Source organism: Pleurodeles waltl, chromosome 3_1 (genome assembly GCF_031143425.1).
Source record: "Pleurodeles waltl isolate 20211129_DDA chromosome 3_1, aPleWal1.hap1.20221129, whole genome shotgun sequence".
NCBI classification, from domain to species: domain Eukaryota; kingdom Metazoa; phylum Chordata; class Amphibia; order Caudata; family Salamandridae; genus Pleurodeles; species Pleurodeles waltl.
Window position 1 is genome coordinate 1,006,676,699 of NC_090440.1, and position 17,731 is coordinate 1,006,694,429.

The 17,731-nt window shown below is 43.8% G+C and overlaps 1 protein-coding gene across 15 annotated transcripts in view; it reads left to right on the plus strand.

Moving 5' to 3' along the window:
- TANK (TRAF family member associated NFKB activator) overlaps positions 1–17,731 on the plus strand; it is a 549,717-nt gene that overhangs the window by 255,003 nt on the left and 276,983 nt on the right. For 14 of the 15 annotated variants that reach the window (XM_069224232.1, XM_069224234.1, XM_069224226.1 and 11 more), the window contains one exon: positions 7,216–7,361. The exons of the other annotated variant lie outside the window; for it this stretch is intronic. In XM_069224232.1, the coding sequence (XP_069080333.1) occupies positions 7,275–7,361 (87 nt within the window). In that variant the 5' untranslated portion in view covers positions 7,216–7,274. The remainder of the gene's footprint in view (positions 1–7,215; positions 7,362–17,731) is intronic. 15 annotated transcript variants of the gene reach the window in all.

Consider the following 17,731-nt stretch of genomic DNA (forward strand, 5'->3'; position numbering starts at 1 on the left):
CAAGAATGGACAGCATGTCAGTAGTATGGTATTTAAACAAATTAGGAGGGGTTAAAAAGTATTTTGGATCTGGCCATAAACCTTTTCGATTTTTGTTCAGACAGGAACATAATGGTCAGTTCAGAGTATCTACTTGAGTTGGCAAACTCAGTAGCAAACTGGAAGTCTTGGTTTTTTTAGGACCAGCGCTCCAGGGAGCTTTACATATCTGTTTTCCTTCACCTTGATCAACTCATGGGGAACCTCCAGGAGTAGATCTGTATGCCTCTCACCTGAATTCTAAACGTCTTCTGTTATATGGTTGGATGCCGGAACAGCAAGCTGAAGCAGTGAACTCTTTCCTTCAGTATGCTTTTCCGCTGGTTGCAATGATTCTCAGAACATTCTTTCAGATAAGGAGGAACAAAGCCACTCTGGTCCTAGTCACACTGTTGTGGACTGCACAGTTTTGGTACCCTCAGGGTCTTGAGCTATCTGTAGACTTTCCCAGACTTCTTACGTTTTTTCCTTCTACTATAGTAGAGCCCTTATGGGGTGTACATGAGTTGGTGCTAAAAGGTCATCTTTCTCTGATAGATTTCAGTGGTTCTTGGAATAGTACATGGGCTTTAGCTGGAGGCTTTATCTGTTGTCAAAGATTCCTGGTCTCCAGCTACTACAGCAGGCTATAAATATGCATGGTCAGTCAGGTTAACCATGTTTCGGCTCCTCTGGTACAGAGCGTTCATTTTCTGGTCAGTCTTCTTTAGAAGGGTTATGTTATGTTAAATGTACCCGTAGGTGTCCTGGCGCTGACTCGGAGGTTAACCGGGAAATGACAAAAACCTAATTCCTAAAAAGCCAGGCCTTGAGCTCTTTCCTAAAAGATAACAGACTTGAAGCAGATCTGATGTGGTAAGGCAGTTGATTCCAGACTTTGGCTGTACTAATGAAAAAGCTTCTTCTGCCCGAGTTAACTCGCTTTCATCTAGGGACGAATAGAGTCTTGGCACCTGCCGAGTGAAGATTTCTATTGGGCTTGTACAAGTTAAAATTTAGCTTCAGGTGAAGGGGCCCTATGTCATGTAGTGATTTATAAGCGGTACAGAGTGCCTTGAACTTAATGTGCTGTCTAACCGATAGCCAATGTAGCTTCTGAATGCCAGTAGTTAACCGAATTGAATTTAGGGATCCCAATTAACAGCCTGGCCTCTGCATTTTGTAGCGTTTGTAATTTGTTCAGGTATTGCTCCTGCATTTGTAAGTATCACCTATTACAATAATTAAGTTTTCAAAGCACCATTGAGGTGACCACTGTTTTTTGTAAGTCAGGAGGAATGTAAGGGTGCTTTTTGTTTAATCATACTCAATGGCCCAAAGTGGTTGATGTGACTATATTTACTTGGTTGCCAAAAGTGAGCATATTGTCCATCTGGACACCTAAATTTCTTGCCTTACGCACCGGTGTTGGAAGGGTACCTAGGTCATCTGGTCACCGAGATGGTGACCAGAAGGAAGTCTGATTTCCAAACATTTTTTCCCATTCAGTTACTGACCAACAAGATGCAATCCTGAAATTTAGATCCTGTGTCTTCATCATGGTTGGATAATGATATGACAATTTACTTGTCCTCTGCATAGGAAGTGAGTGAAAAGCCGAAAGATCTTATCAACGGAGCTCATTATGAGACATATACATTAAACAATGTGGGGATAAGCGAAGGCCCCTGAGGGACCCTGCACTGCAAAGAAAAAGGTTCAGACACAAAGGGATCAAGTGCTACTGATTGTATACGCTATGAGAGGAAGGAACAAAGCAAGGTTAATGCTGTTCCATTCACTTCAGTCTTAGTGAGACTGTCAATTAAGAGGACACAATTGTCAGTGTCAATAGCTGTTGATAGGTCAAGCAGGATTATGGCAGCGTTTCCTCCAGGCTATATGGCTCTGATTTCTGCTGCTGCTTTAATCAGTGCAGTTTCAGTGCTATGGCCGCTTCTGAAGACATACTGAGCAGGATCAAAAAGCTGGTTAGCCAGAATAAAGTCCAATAGCTGAAAAGTCGTGGCTTTTTCTATTAGCTTGGCAGGTAACTGGAGGCATGAGATGGGGGGGAAATTGTTAGGGTCGTTTGGACTTAAGCTTGTATTTTTTATATTAAAGGGAGAAGGAGCGCCACTTTCAATGCTTTAGGAAAATAGTCTGACTTAAACATCCACTTACATATTGTAGTTACATTTTTGGCCAGTATCTCAGGTGCAAGTTTGGTCACCAGTGGAGGACACTTATCCAGTGGGGACCTGGAACTGGCCACTTGGATTTGACCCAAGACTTGATTGGATGTAAGAGGAGCAAATTCCGAAAAGCGGGTATGTTTAGTATTTGGCACTTCGTGCCCAATTCCCTCTTCCATTTTATTCTTAGATATTACAAACTTATTGTATATCTGTTCCACATTGTTTAAGAAGAAGCATGCAATTGAGTTGCAAAGTGCTTGGCTGCTAAAAGCCTGACTCTTTCAAGAAATCACAGTAAGTTTTGACACTGTCCGAAACAATTCTTTTAAGGAGTATTTAGCTAATTCAATCTGACTTGTATAATAGTCTGATTTTTCTTTAATAAGTAGAGCCTTGTGGCCTGCCAGACTTCGTTAATGTAGTATTTCTTTATCTTGTTGACTGTAGTATTTTCTCCATTTAAGTTCGTGCCCTGTACATAGTAGTTTCTGTTTCCTGAGACAGTCATTATACCACGAGGCAGTGGAGCTGCTGTGCTGAGAGGAACCTGATTTCTTTGGGGCTAATGCTGAGGAGGCTGAAAACAGCCAGTCATTATAGCTGGAGACAGCCTGGTCTAAATCTTCTGAAAAGACAGGCTGCAGACAGGTAAACATGTGCTTAAATTGATCTTGATTTATTCTGTTCCTGGCCCGAACTTTATACGACCTAAACACAGCCTTATGGGGTTGAAATGTATACACAAGATTGATGTAAAACATAAGAGTGGGATGGTCTGACCAGGTCAGGGGCATGGAGCCTCGAGCTTTGAGAACAGCATTGCTGGAAAAAATCCCATCCAACAGGGGGCCCTTAGGATGAGTAGGGCCTTAGACCAATTGCACGAGACTCGTGCAGTTTCGTGTCATGATCCTCTGTGATCTCAGAATGAAAGTCAAAATCAAGTGCTGTAAACTCTTTAACGCATAGTTCATCTTCTGTTAAGGACCCAACGTTCAGCCTGAACACGCTTCTTGGGCCCGGAGTATGATAAACTAAAACTCCATTAAGGGATTGATGCTGGGATAATTGTAAGCAAAAGGAAGTAACTTCCCATGCTGAGGAGGATGCGGTACTGAAAGTGGCTAATATAAAATCACAATTGTAAATACACCACCCCTTTTAAGAAGTCTGTCTAGTGTGCGACACGTAAAACCAGGGGGAATGGCCTCTACCAGATCCGTCCCTGATGAAGAGTGGGGGACGTGGCAACAAGCCCAGCACTTCACAGTGCGTAAGTACAAAAGGGTGGGGAAAAACAAAGGTGCAGAAAACCAGAGTCTAGCATCCCTGCACTCCGCTCACAGGCTCCCCTGTGAGGGAGCAATACTGGTAAATTAAAACTAATTTAAGTAATAGGGATAAAGCCAATATATGATTTAAATAAGGGAATACTCACTTTCAATATGGCGCCTGAGCAATAGGAGCAAGGCACCTCCTAAGAAGTAGCACACAGCGTGTTTACAAGGAAATAATATTCGGGTGACAGGCAAGTCCTTCCCAGACCAGTCAGAGCATCTGGTTGATTAACTCGCTATTAATCCCAGTTGGTCATGATTTAGTTTAGAGAAGCTGTTTGGCAAACATTTTTTGGTTTGTAGATTCCTTATGGACTTAGATATTCATTTGTTTGAGATGTAAGCTTTGTTTTGAATTTTCTGTGGCAATGGCTGAAGCAGCTGATTGCAAAGCTAACTATGAACTGATGTTTAATTATTTCTTTTGGAAGAGTATCAGATGTTCAAGCTTTGTAACAATTTTTTTTTTCCCCGCTTATTTTACTCTTTTTTCCAGATGGTAAAAAGTTGTGTGTGTAGTTCAATTTTGTACCAAGCTGTTGCTTTCAATCCTCCTTTAGCTTTCCAGTTGTGAACATCTATTAAAAAAAAAACGTTGTCCCTCTCGCCTCCTCTACCTTGGCTAGATGGGTGACATTGATCCTGGGGGAGGCTGGGATAGTTACATCTACCTTTGGAGTCAATTCTTCTAGGGGGACAGTGGCATCTAAAACTTCTCGAAGACATCATGAAAGCTACAGACTGATTTCAGGAATCAACCTTTAAAACATATTATTTTAAGCTTCATGCCCAGGTTTCTTGGAGTTTAGTGGATAGCATTTTATGTCACAATTGAGGTATCTTGACAGAAGGTTTAGATTGTATTAAAGACACAGAGGCAAAAACCACCCCAACCAACATCTTCCTTAAATCATTTTTGGTATGTCTTTCCTTACCTCCAGTTCAATGAAATCCTGTTGGATGCTTTTCTGGGAATTTGAAGAATATGTTCTCAGATGAATGTTTTTTTCTGGACTCAGGAAATTAAACAATGGTTTTGTTCACTGAGACTGTCTTATGTTCATTGCATGGAGTCACAGGAAAAGAAGAGGAAGTGCTGCCTCTTTCAGGGTTATTTATTCTTGCAACTGTGATGCCATCAGGATCTTTAAGATGTAATGTTCATGTTTATGTTCATTTGTTTGACTTCGCGCTTAGAGAGTACAGTAAAAGTTTGTTCTTAATCTTTGCCTCCACTGTCCTTAGTAGAATCAAAACCCCTGTTACAATAGTGGGTGAGTTTTTACATTGTCAGCAGGTCGTCTGTCATCCACTTTCTTGGTAACTGGGATTTCTTCCTAGAATAAAGTTAACAAGCAAAATAATACTACATGTACAGCATATATAAATATACAGTGTGCCATACAACAGCACTATACTCAGTGGTATCTGACTTTGTAGCTTCTTCTGTCATTGGTACACTGTTCATTGAGGTTTAGTACACATGTAAAAGAGACTTCACATATAATGACCTTATGACTCAGTCAAATCCTGAAGCGGAAAAAAAACAATCTGAAAGCATGCTAATAAAGTATATGATAATGGAAGTATATTGTAGAAAGATTTCAGAGGTGTTTTACTAGCAGACATAGATCATGCACAAGAAAGGTTCAGTGCTATCTTCACACTCTCAAACCAGTGTTCCATCAAAGTATTGTTTTATTCCTACAAAGTCAATTAATACGTTTTCAGTGAGTCTATCCTGAGAAAGTCTTGCACAAACGAAGGTTACACCAAAGCCTGTGTGAGAGGCTATCTGTATTTTGTTGAGAGGTTGGGAAACACAGAGACTTCCAAGATCTGAGTTTAGATACTGTATCCAATGCCAAGATGGTGCCACAATATCCTGGCTAGGTGCTCACTAGGGTTTGCCTTCAGTATCATATGAAGATTTGGCCTATACCCCTGATTCTGTCCTTGTATCAATGGGGCAATTGGGCTTGTTGGGTTCTTTACTGGGCTCAGTGAGGCAATTGGATTTGTTTTCTTCACTTGCTTCTATTACATAATCTGGATTAGTTCGGTGTTCTCCCTCCTCTGTTATATTTCGCCAGATGGCGAATCATCATTATGATACTAGAGTGAATAAGGACAATACGTAGTATTATGGAAGGGATTCTGTTTGACACCAGATATCATGAACAAGAGTAGACTTCTCTTTGATGTTACCCAGTCTTCTGAGGCGCAAACCACACCTCTTATTCATTGTTACCCATATGCAATTTTATTTTATGTATGACCAACTTAATATATCTGCCCGTGCTTTTAACTGCTGAGTTGGGGGAGAGGATTCACTTTCATATACATGTCTATATAACCCACAGGAAGGGTTGCATTCTGTATTATGGGCAACATTCTGCAACCTATCAACAGAATCCAGGGTCCTCCTACAGCAGCTGAGTGCATACTTGGGTATGTACAGAATACATAAGTGATTTGTTTTGCTTCTTTCACTGCCATCTCTTTCCACATGTTCCGTTTATTTGCTCTGTCACACCAGACTTACATCCTTTGGACCAGTCACAGGCCACAGTACTTGTTTGTTGTCTTCCTATCCCCTTATCTCACAGATATATGGCCGGAAGATAAGTATATCAGCAAGGTACATGGATATGGGATTAAGAATAGTACATCTATAATTATCAACATACTCTTAATGTGATATAGCTTTAGTCAATACTGCTGCAGTTTATATTGTGAAAGAACGCTGCAGTTGCTAGATGTTCTAATTCCTTCTGAACCAGAAAACTAAATATCCACGTGCAGGTGATTTTCCAAATCCAAGCAGACCATTTATATAAAAAGTATTTCAAAAAGTGCTTTTGAGACGAGCAGCGTGGCCCAGAGACATTCTGCAGTAATATCAGTTGAGCTGAAACCCAGTTTATCTTGGATTTGGAAGGAGCAGTCTTGCATCTGAGTACCTGGACTACACTAGCATTTAGCAAAAGATCAACAGAGTCATCAAGTAAGGTATTGGTGCTGTATTAATGACTTATCAACAGGATGCTGGTTCTAGTGCCTTTGCTATAGGTTTGTTAGGGAATCAGAAAGCTAGATGAAACTCAAGGGGAATAAAGTTAATAATGGTACGCTTAAGTTAATACCCTCAGAATTAAAGCCTTGAAGGATAATGAAATATGCTATGAAGAAGGAATTGGTTGCCTATCTGAAATTTGAAGTTTTGTTTTGAGGGGCCTGATGCTTTCCTTATTTTGGGAAAGAAGAAATGCATCCCGAAGGGTGGATAGACCAGCAACATAATTGCGAAAATATGAATCAAGACATTTTCAACTGTCTAAGGATTGTAAAGATATAAACTTATTTAAATATATCAAACTTCAAAGAGAAATTCACGAATTGTGTGTGTACATGAAGATTAAATGTTGGAAATGTTCAGAGGATTAGTGAACTGCATATGTGAGCACTACACTACAAATAGACCTCGGATCTAGTGTTCATTCTCTCAGCTTATTTGTGGTGCATTGTTTATCTCCAATTGTATTTGTTGTTCTTCTCAGTTTAGGCTTTAGACAATTTGTGAGAAATGCATTTGCACCATTAATAATTTGTATACAAATTTGAGTTTGGCTATTTCCCTTAAAAAACTTTGTCTCTTTCAGGTTTCTGTGTAAGGCATCATTTTTAGTGATGATAGCAAACTGGGAAATCTGGAAAAAGCATGGCAGATCCACTTAACAAGGCATATGAAGCTTTCCGCATGGCAGTAATAGATAGGGACAATGCACGTAAAGAGCTTAAGCAGAAGGTATGTTTTATGTTTAAAACTTATCAAAGTTATTATTTGTACATCATAGTAACTTACGTGGAATAACAGTATACGTTTTCCCAGGCTTATGTGTACTCTAATATTTTGCAGATTTTGAAAATGGTGGTAGGAGTTTGAATACCTAATATGTTGTTTTACAACATTGTTCCTCACGATATTGGTGAGAAATTTGTAATGTAAAATGGAATACATGACTCTAGCAAAATAAAATGTGAGGTCTGAATAAGTATATGTATGTGTGTTTATACAGCCTATTACAATGGTAGCAGTGAGAAAAGCAGTTAATACATTCCCCTGTACAATTACACGAAGTAGTGAAGCCACTAGAAGAAATTATATCTTAATCTGTTAATTTTTTAACAGAGTTTGGTGCTTCACAAACCAAAAACACCCTGTTACCTATGGGCACATTAGGCACTAGAACCCAACCACAAATGTAAGCAAGTGGTTGGAGCACACACATTTGTAATTCAGCCGAAACTGATTGTTAGGCAGCTCCCATACTACTTGAAGCTTTTAAAAGAAGATGTTTTGTTACTTTTGTTGAGTTGAAGAACGATAAATTGTAACCACAGGTAGAGTTCACCAGCCTGACAGACAATTGCGTTACATTAACTCACCTAATGAAATGACTGGTTCCTCGGTTGGTCATAAAGCCACATTGATTGACGTGGGCAAGGTAAGACAGCACCCACAGAAGCCTTTTGACCACAACTTGGGCAAAAATTGTAAGTTCTTTGTTGACCAGTGTGAGAGTGCTGAGAGGCAGAGTTGTCAGTCATTTGTCCCTTCTTGTGGAGGACCACTATGGTGGCTATATCCAGCTCTGGGGAAAAAGAGCCCTGGTGTTCTGAATCAGAGTAAAGATTCACCAGATGAATTGTAAGCACTGAGCAAAATCACTAATAGTGCTCTGCTGGAAACCTGTCAGTCCCTGGGGTCCGACCAATATCTTGGAAAGCCGTCTCTATTTCGTCTGTTATGATGGCAGACTCAAAGTCTATTCTTTGGGGCACTGTGATTCTAATCAAGAGTACGTCTTTAGAAGGGGCTGGTGCATTCCTGCTCAGGCCGATGGTGGTGGGCGTACAGTGCTTGGTAATAAGGGGTAAATGCCGCCGGTGACATAGTGTCCCATTGCATTCCTGATACCAGGAATTATACATAACCTCAACCCACCCATGGCAAGCCAGTACAGGAGTTTCCCATTGTTATCGCCATGCTGATATGCTCTCTCAGGGGATGCTTGCCGGCAGGCAGCGTCTGGTCAACCGAGTTTTACTGCTCCAATATTTCCCTTCAGGGGCACAGCATTTCTCAAGTTTTAGTATTCAGGTTTCCAGTCGAACAAGTTCCTAATGTTCTAGTGTTTCCGCCCGGTGGAGGTTGGATTTGCCGATCCCCCTGATTGTGGCTTTGCTGGAGGCCCGAACCAAACCAGATGAGTTCACTAAGCCTGAATTAAGTTAAAAAAAATAAAAAGATCAAGTTCCATCTTGATATTGTCCCAGACCTGCTCACTGGTAAAACGTCAGGCAATGAGCCACCACATTGGGCGCTGAGTCGGGCAGGAGCCCCGTGACTGAGAATCACCGGGGGCTGGTCAAACATAACTCTGGGAGAATATGTGCTGCTGTCATGTGGCTCGAAGGTGGGAGAGATCAATTCTTGAAAAAGTCTTGGTCAAAGCCGTTGGCTCAGGGAATCAATCCAGGATCCCAACTGTTGTACCCCTGTGTGTAGGTATTCTGCTGAGGGTCAGACAAATCTAGCTCAGGACAGGGCATTGAGTTTAAGTCCCCTCCAAAGATAGTGGTCCAGTGTGGAAACACAAAGTCAACCCTCGACAGTACTGTAAGGGTCTGTGCCAGGAGATGAGATGGCTCATAAACGCACAGTAGACTGATGTTTGTCTTTGCCTTCTAGTGTGTTCTTAGCGCTACATAGTGCTCTTGTGGATCCCGAATCGTCCGAGTCACAGCCAAGGGGAATATTTTGTGCAAGAGTATGACCACACTCTTGGAACCCCTGACATGCCCTGCATAATAAGCCCAATCGTAGCTGAATCTATGCTTGACATTCCACGTCATTACTTGAAATCTAGCCATGCCGTCAACTGAGTGATCTAGGCCCAGGGTCACGGTGGGATAACCTCAGGCATCTCCTTATCGAGGTGCGCGCAGTTGTGGGATAGCAGCAGATGTGTGTACTACCCAGTGTGTGCAACAAAATGATCAAATCAAGAAACAAAGAGAACCATAAAAGATCCCATAGTCCCCATCTCCCTCCCCACTTCCATCACGGAAGCATGTCTCGCCCCAACATAGTCCCACAACAACAACTTTTATATCACAAGAACAAGGCGTTAGTGGTGGACCTCCTTCTAGACAGGATTTGCACTTGTTAATTTCAAGGGATTTCCCCTGGATCTAACCTCTCAGTGTTCTCTTGCGCCCCAGTAGTGACTTCACCCACCCGGGAAAATAAACAAAAAGAATAGCCTTGGTCTGCTGCAGTCACAGAGAAGGTGATGGGAGAAGGAGGAAACACAAAGTCCGGTCCTGGCAGAGGCAGTCTCCAGTAAGTGAGCCTGGGTGGGGTGGCGCTCCACAGCTGGCGACACCCTACTTACCTCTGAGGAGTAAGATCAGTCCTTGCAGCGTCTCGTATCTCTCCTCCCCGGTATCTCGAGGCTTTCCTGACTATGGACGCTTTGGGGCTTTTAAAGTCCCTGGTCCTCCCATTGGAAAGGCAGTCAGTCCCCCCAGCATATTTCATGTCATTCAGCAACCCACTCCCACGGCTCCTTGGAGTTTGTGAAGAAGAGAGTATGGGAGTTGTAGGCCGATTTCATCTTAGCCGTATACATCAACATGTGTGACAGGCACATATCTCTCAGTTTCGCTTTGACCGCGCCAATGGATTCAGTCAGGAAATATCATGATACGACTCGAGTCAAAGTGGAGGGCCCCTCTTTTGCAGGCCTCGTGGAGAATCGCATCTCTGTCCCAGTGGTTCAGTATCCGAACAGTTATAGGTCTGGGGCCGGGCAGCAGGAGGCGGACATTGGGCCAAGACCCCGAGAGCACTCGGTGACGAGAGATGGGGAGAAGTCACCATCAGGGACTCAGGATTTGAGCCAGGCGTCAAGGAATTGATTGTGGGCTGAGGCCTCAGGGAATACCACAAAGTGGATATTTTTTCAGAGAGACCTGTTTTCTGCATCCTTGGCTCTGGCCTCAAAGATGAAGGAGGTGGTAATCAGCTTAGCTACCAACTTCTTAAGATCAGTGACTTCATCTTCAAGTTGGGAGATCCATCCCTTGGTCAACATTCCTGCAACATTCCTCAGGCCCTGTTGCAAAAGAGCCACATCCATCCTGAACTCTCCGACTTTAGCTTCAATCACGTCCTGGGAGATCAGGATAACCTGGAGAATGGCTAATACGTCTGCGGTTTCCAATCACTGCTCCCCGCAGCTTCATTGTGTGGCCTGGGATGGTCTGTCACTGGCATGGTGTATCTATCAATATGCGGTTACATATGATGCAATGCCCTTGTCTTTTACCATGTTGTTTCCATGATGTCAGAGGCCCCAACCAGCAACGTAGTAAAAGCCCCAGCAGTGTGCGCAAAGGTGGAAAGTCTGTAGGCCTACGCTTGTGTGTCCCCCTCCAAAGTAAACTCCCTCCGTCCGATGAGTCAGAGAAGTCACAGGCCCCCAACACAAAGCAGTGGAGGTCCCAAAGTCGAAGACTCCAAAGAAGACTGGGGGGGGGGGGGTCAGCGAGAGCCACCTCTCAGTGCAAAATACCCCCTGAGTCACTGCAGCTCTGGCAAGAATCCCTAGAGGGACAGGCAGGGGTTCAGCCTTAGCTCCACCAACTGGAAGGAGGAGGGCAAGTTGTATAATGTGGAGTATTCCTGACCTGCTTGCCTCACCAGTCCCTCTGGGGCAGCACGAGCAGCCAGGACCTCCCTGCACCCATCACCAAGTGTCATCCAGACTGCAGTTCTCAACAGTTTGGGAGTGGAGAGGACAGGCTGCCAGCCACAGGTTCTCCCACAAGGCCCCCTGCAGCCAAAGCACGTATGGGGCCCCGTAGGGCACCCAGGGCCCAGATGAGACATGTACAGTCCTGCCACACAAGGATGGGGGAGGCACAAGAAGAAACACTAGGTGGCCAAGGAAGAGGCAGGGGTCGCAGAGCCACTAAGAGTCTGGCAGAAGCAGCACAGGTGCATCTGAATCCAGGCCAATAGGAAATGCTGTGCCATGTGGCTTAGCACAGTTCGTTCGTTATAGGTGGAAGTGCCAGGGGGCCTAACAGAAGCAAGGTGGGGAGGGCAACAGCTTGATCTCAGGACGCTACGGCCACCCCGACCATCTCCAGCACCATTCCCTCTGGGCCGCTGTTGTACACCTCTCAGAGGTGGCTGCCATCATGGCAGGCAGCCACACAGTCTGACAGTTGCCACTGTCCACTCTTTTGAGGCTCACTGTCCCAACACAAAAGCAGAGACAAATGCCGAAATGTCCTCTTCTATGTAGTCTTCGATTCCGCATTAATGTCTGTCAGTCTGCCTCAATCTCATAATATACATGTATTGATTCATCTAGATCTTACATCACTCTCATAATCTTTGCCCGATTTTACTTGCTTTTGGGGAACCTTTGTTTTCAAATGCTCAGTAACTTAAGTTTATTTCTGGAGAAGGTTTACTGTGGGGGACTTCGCTCTGCAGTTGATGTTGGCCAATGTACTATTGTGTATAATTCTCAAGGCACTAACTGTACTAATAGTGTATAAATCTCAAGGCACAGCAGTAGAAAGTAGAACATCCCAATTTGTCGAAAGCACCTTTCAAGTAGTCACAATCGTTTCTACTTCTGTATACCAGTTCTCGGGGTACCCTTTGAGCTTTGGAATATTCGAAGTACATGTAATCACATTTTCATCCAGGGTACATGCAGGTATGCTCCTCCGTGGACATCTCTTAACTGAAACCCTTTTTTCAACAATCATTTTATTCACACTCACATTGTTCTTCCTTTTATTGTTATTTGACTCTTTAGGCTTATTGGGCAGAGCTGTCCATTCCTCTTGAATCTTTGTCAAGTCTTCCCATTTAATAATCATCTCTAATAAATCTGTGATATAATTTTACAATTTTGTGGGATTCTGGTTCATTAAAGCTTATTGGACATCCCCATCTTAAAAGATTCTCTAATCCTCCTTTGTGTTGAATTCACTTTAAGATTTTTGTTGTGTTCCTGACGTTTTTCAAATGCTTGATAAACATTCTTTTCTGCTTCTGTACCCAAATATGTCAATTCATCTTTATTGTACTGTGAAATTTTGCCTTTATCAACTCCAGTTTCTGCCATCAATTCCAAAGTAAGATTGAAAGTATTCATTTTGATTTTACTCCTCTCACTAAGCAAAAACAAACTAGTCACCCCTCATCTTTCTCAACACTCGCCTCTCATGCCCCTACCACCTGAGCCTGTGTTTGCGCGGTCTTATTATATGGAGGTGGTCTCACTTGATAGAATTTTGAATTATAGAAATTTGTAGAGTGCCACAGCGCATGAAGGCATCAAGGCTCTAAGTGCTGATCCTGAGATAATATGTCCCATAACCTTTGCCTCTCACATAAAGAGAAGCCAGGTTTTAAAGGCTTTCCAAGGAAACATGCAGTTGAGTCCCAGCTAGCTAACTCTGCCCCAAACTGGGCCGCTTGCAAAGAGAAGAGCCAGGTTTTAAGGCTTTCCTAAAAGTTAGATACAGTTTAATCCTGCTTAGGTGACTGGGGAAGGGAATTCGAAACTTTAGCAGGTGCCACTGAAAGCACCCTGCCCCAAATCTCTTCCTCCCAACTTTAGGGATCACAACAAGGTTATGAGTTGTGGATCTTAGAAGTCTCCGCGGGGAGTACCATTTGAAACATGGTTTTATTCCCCGTGGACTGGACTATACAGTGTTTTATGCATGTTACACGTAGCTTTAAATATGACTTCTGTATTGGAAGCAAGTGAAGTTTGTGCAGTCCATTTAAGATTGACATATATTTTGGAATATCTAATGTCAACCATGCCACCGCTTTTTGCTCCAATTGAAGTCTGGCTAGAGTGGTAGTATTAGCTTCTCAAAGGAGAGCATTACAATAATCAGATCTGGACTAAATAAGTACAAGGGCCACCTATTTCCGAGCCAGAAGGTGGATGTAAGTCAATATTTTATGCAATGTTCTAATAATAATCCAGAAACTGGTTGCCACTGTGTGGTTAACCTGTCGATGAAAGGATAGTTCATTGTCCACAATGACTCCTAGATTTGTTGCTGGATGAGTAGGGATGGGTAGTGCCCCAAACCCCAAAGGCCACCAGTTCTGACTCCATATTGGTGAATGACTTCCAAACATCAGCACCTCAGTTTTTTCGCCATTGAACTTAAGGCAGTTTTTACTCATCCACAAGGCCACCGCCTTCATGCAGTTCTTAAAATTGGATGCTGTGGGGTAAGTGTCCTTTGAGAAAGATACAATGATCTGGGTGTCATCAGCAAATATCACGGCCTGCAGCCCAAATTATTGAATATGTCCGGTCAGTGGAGAGCTGTATAAATTGAAAAGCCTCAGGCTCAGGGAAGACCCCTGAGGCAAGGAGGAGTGGTCAGATCTAAATTCCTTTATGGTCACCATCTGGGATCTATCAGTCAAAAATAATGCAAGTAGTTTTAAGGCCACACCCCTAACTTTAAGGGCCTGTAAGTGCCCAATAAGCAAGGTGGAGGAGATGGTATTGAAGTATGAAGACAGATCCAAAAGGATCAGAGCTGCTCGTGGTCAGCATCCATAAGCTGCCTAATGCTGTCTGTTGCAGAAAAAAGGGTGTTTTTTGTACTGTGTTGGCTTCTAAACACGAGCTGCGTGCTATCTATCATTCCCTGTTGCTCCACATGCATCATTTGGTGTTGGTTGAGATGCTTCTCCAGGATCTTGGCTGGGATAGGGAGCAAAGAGATTGTGCGGTAGGTCCTCAAGTCACTAGGATCAGGATTGGGTTTCTTGAGAAGTGGCCTAAATGCTGCCTTTTTACACAGCCGTGGATAGGACCCAGATTTAATTGCTTTGTTCATAACAGCAGTTAAGGGCAGAACTATTGTACCTGCAGCCAAATGGAGAACCTTAGGGGGACTTGTTTCTAAAGGAAATCCCAATTTCAGATTCAGGAGATAAGTCTCTGTTAGAACCATAGTTATTGAGGGCAACCCTGACAGAGATATAGGGTGTGTCTCCTCTGCCTCACTGGCGGCTAGACTACTCAGTTGCTGCGAGGCAGAACTGTTGTGGTATTCAATCTCCCCTTGCCTGCCTAGTATGAATTCTTTATAGATGTCAGTAACTTTAGACTGAAAGAATCCAGCCAGTTTGTTACAGAGCTCAGTTGAGCCCTCAGCTTCCGAGGAAACTGTTGGGGACACAAGCTAATGAATCACCTGCAAACGTTCTTTAGCGGAACTTGCAGATGCTGTTGTATTCGCACAGAAAAGAGATTTTTCTCTCTGATGGCCAATTGGTATTCTCTGATGAGGTTCTGGTATACGGTTTTATCTCGGTCCTCATACAGCTTCTTCCATCGGCGCTCTTTAGTCATCAATCTGTCCATAAACTTATCCTCTCCTCTAATTCTTTCCTGTCTTAATCTTGCTCCCATTTTTGTCACCTTTTTGTTTCTTTTTCTCGGATTCTTCAGTATTTGCAGGGAAAACACTTATAGTTTCTAGCACTTCCTGCCTCCAAGTCTTCTTCTGTAAATGCAATACCACATCCCGGCAATGGGTGACAGCCCTCACTGTGTGCCCTTTTAGCACTTTCTTATGTGGTCTCTCCTTCGCCATGTAGTTCCACTCATTCAGAGATTCAAATTGTGCAGGTCTACTCCCAAACATTGTATACCTCAAATTCTCCCTTTTGGCTTAAGATGTGCAATACCTAGGAAACTGTAGCTTTTTCTTGTCATCAGTAATTCCTTTCCTTCTTTGAACCTTAAACATGTATGTAATGCCTATCTTGTGGGTGGGGATACCAGTCAGGAGTGGAGAGTCCCTTCCATTAGCAGAAATTTCTGGCTTATTCAAATGCACACCCATTGTAACCTCAACCTAGCTCACAATACTAATTCAGTCAATCACAATACGATTTCAAAATAAGACTTAAAATGCAATGCACAACCTACTGGAAAGAATTGATGGGAAATGAAACGTACCACAGGAGAGGAGAAAACACCTACAATACTTTCAGTCAGACCAAGATCATTTCTCGACTAGCAGTAGCCCACCTTTAGTCACTGGATCTATTCACTGTGCCCAAAGAAACAAACACCACCACCCTGATTAGTTCATACCCAGCTAGACTATTAATGGTTTCATGGGACTTGAACCTATAACCTGACATGACGCATGTTTCTTCAGCAGACAACCTTCATATTGATATTGAGATCTTGGATTTCCAGATGAATCCAAAAATCTTTGCACATAAACCACATAAAATCACAATATTTTTTTCATAAAGAGTACAATTATAAACAGCCAGAGCAATGTACGTAAAACATTATGAGAAGTTGTTAGAGATCGCCCTTTCTACAGGGTCATCTCCAGACTTTTTGCATTCCTTCGCTTCCTTTTTGCTGAATTTGTTTTTGTTGGCCTTAGGACTCTGGGCAATTTACCACTGCTAAACAATGCTAAAGTGCATGTGCCCCTTCCTTAATACATGTTAGAATTAGCATATACCCAATTAGCATATTTAATTTACTTATAATTCCCTAGTAAAGTGCACTACATGTGTCCAGGGCCTGTAAATTAAATTTGTTATTAGTGCCCCAGTAAATTAAATGCTACTAGTGGACCTGAAGCACTGATTGTGCCACCACTTAAGTATCCATTTAAACATGTCTCAGGCCTGCCACTGCAGAGACTGTGGCCCTCATTCTGACCCTGGCGGTCTTTGACCGCCAGGGCGGAGGACCGCGGGAGCACCGCCGACAGGCCGGCGGTGCTCCAATGGGGATTCCGACCGCGGCGGTAAAGCCGCGGTCGGACCGGCACCACTGGCGGGGTCTCGCCAGTGTACCGCGGCCCCATTGAATCCTCCGCGGCGGCGCAGCTTGCTGCACCGCCGCGGGGATTCCGACCCCCACTACCGCCATCCAGATCCCGGCGGTCGGACCGCCGAGATCCGGATGGCGGTAGGGGGGGTCGCGGGGCCCCTGGGGGCCCCTGCAGTGCCCATGCCACTGGCATGGGCATTGCAGGGGCCCCCGTAAGAGGGCCCCTACATGTATTTCACTGTCTGCTGCGCAGACAGTGAAATACGCGACGGGTGCAACTGCACCCGTCGCACAGCTTCCACTCCGCCGGCTCGATTCCGAGCCGGCTTCATCGTGGAAGCCTCTTTCCCGCTGGGCTGGCTGGCGGTCTGAAGGCGACCGCCCGCCAGCCCAGCGGGAAAGTCAGAATTACCGCCGCGGTCTTTCGACCGCGGAACGGTAACCTGACGGCGGGACTTTGGCGGGCGGCCTCCGCCGCCCGCCAAGGTCAGAATGAGGGCCTGTGTGTGCAGTATTACACTGCCATATCGATCTGGCAAAACAATCCTATTGCCAGGCCCAACCCTTTCTTTTTAATATATATGTCACCCCTATGGTAGGCCTTACACAGCCAAAGTGCAGGGGGCAGTGTATTTAAAAAGGTGGACATGTACCTTTAAGTTTTATATGTCCTTGTAGTGAAAAACACTTCAATTTGCTTTTCACTACTGCAAGGCCTATCTCTCCCATAGGTTAACTTTGGAATTAGCTTATTACCTCCTATAAGTGTAACTCATAATCTGATAGAGATAATGTTTTGGAGTTTGGTATCTCTGGAATCACAATTTAAAAATCTAACTTATGTTGAAATTTGATTTTAAATTGCAATTCTGAAAATGCTACTTTTAGAAAGCTGACATTTTCTTTTTTTAGCCATTTGGTGCCAGGTGCCTGTTTCTGCACATGTTTGGGGGAGGGGCAGCTGGGCTTTGTGTATTCCCCCTAAACAGCCACACGTAATGGGAGATTAGGTGTGACTTGATGGGCCATCTGTGTCCTGATGGACCATCCTGGGCAGGATGAGAGGGAGGGACTGGACATAGCCCCACTTACACCTGAATAGGCTGTGTCCTGTCCAAACACAAAGGGCTGCATACCACCTTGTAGTTAATCTGGAGCCAGGGTGGGAAGGGCAGGACATCTGTGGACTTCAAAGCTATCTCTTTTACATCTCTCCACTTCAAAGGCACCACTG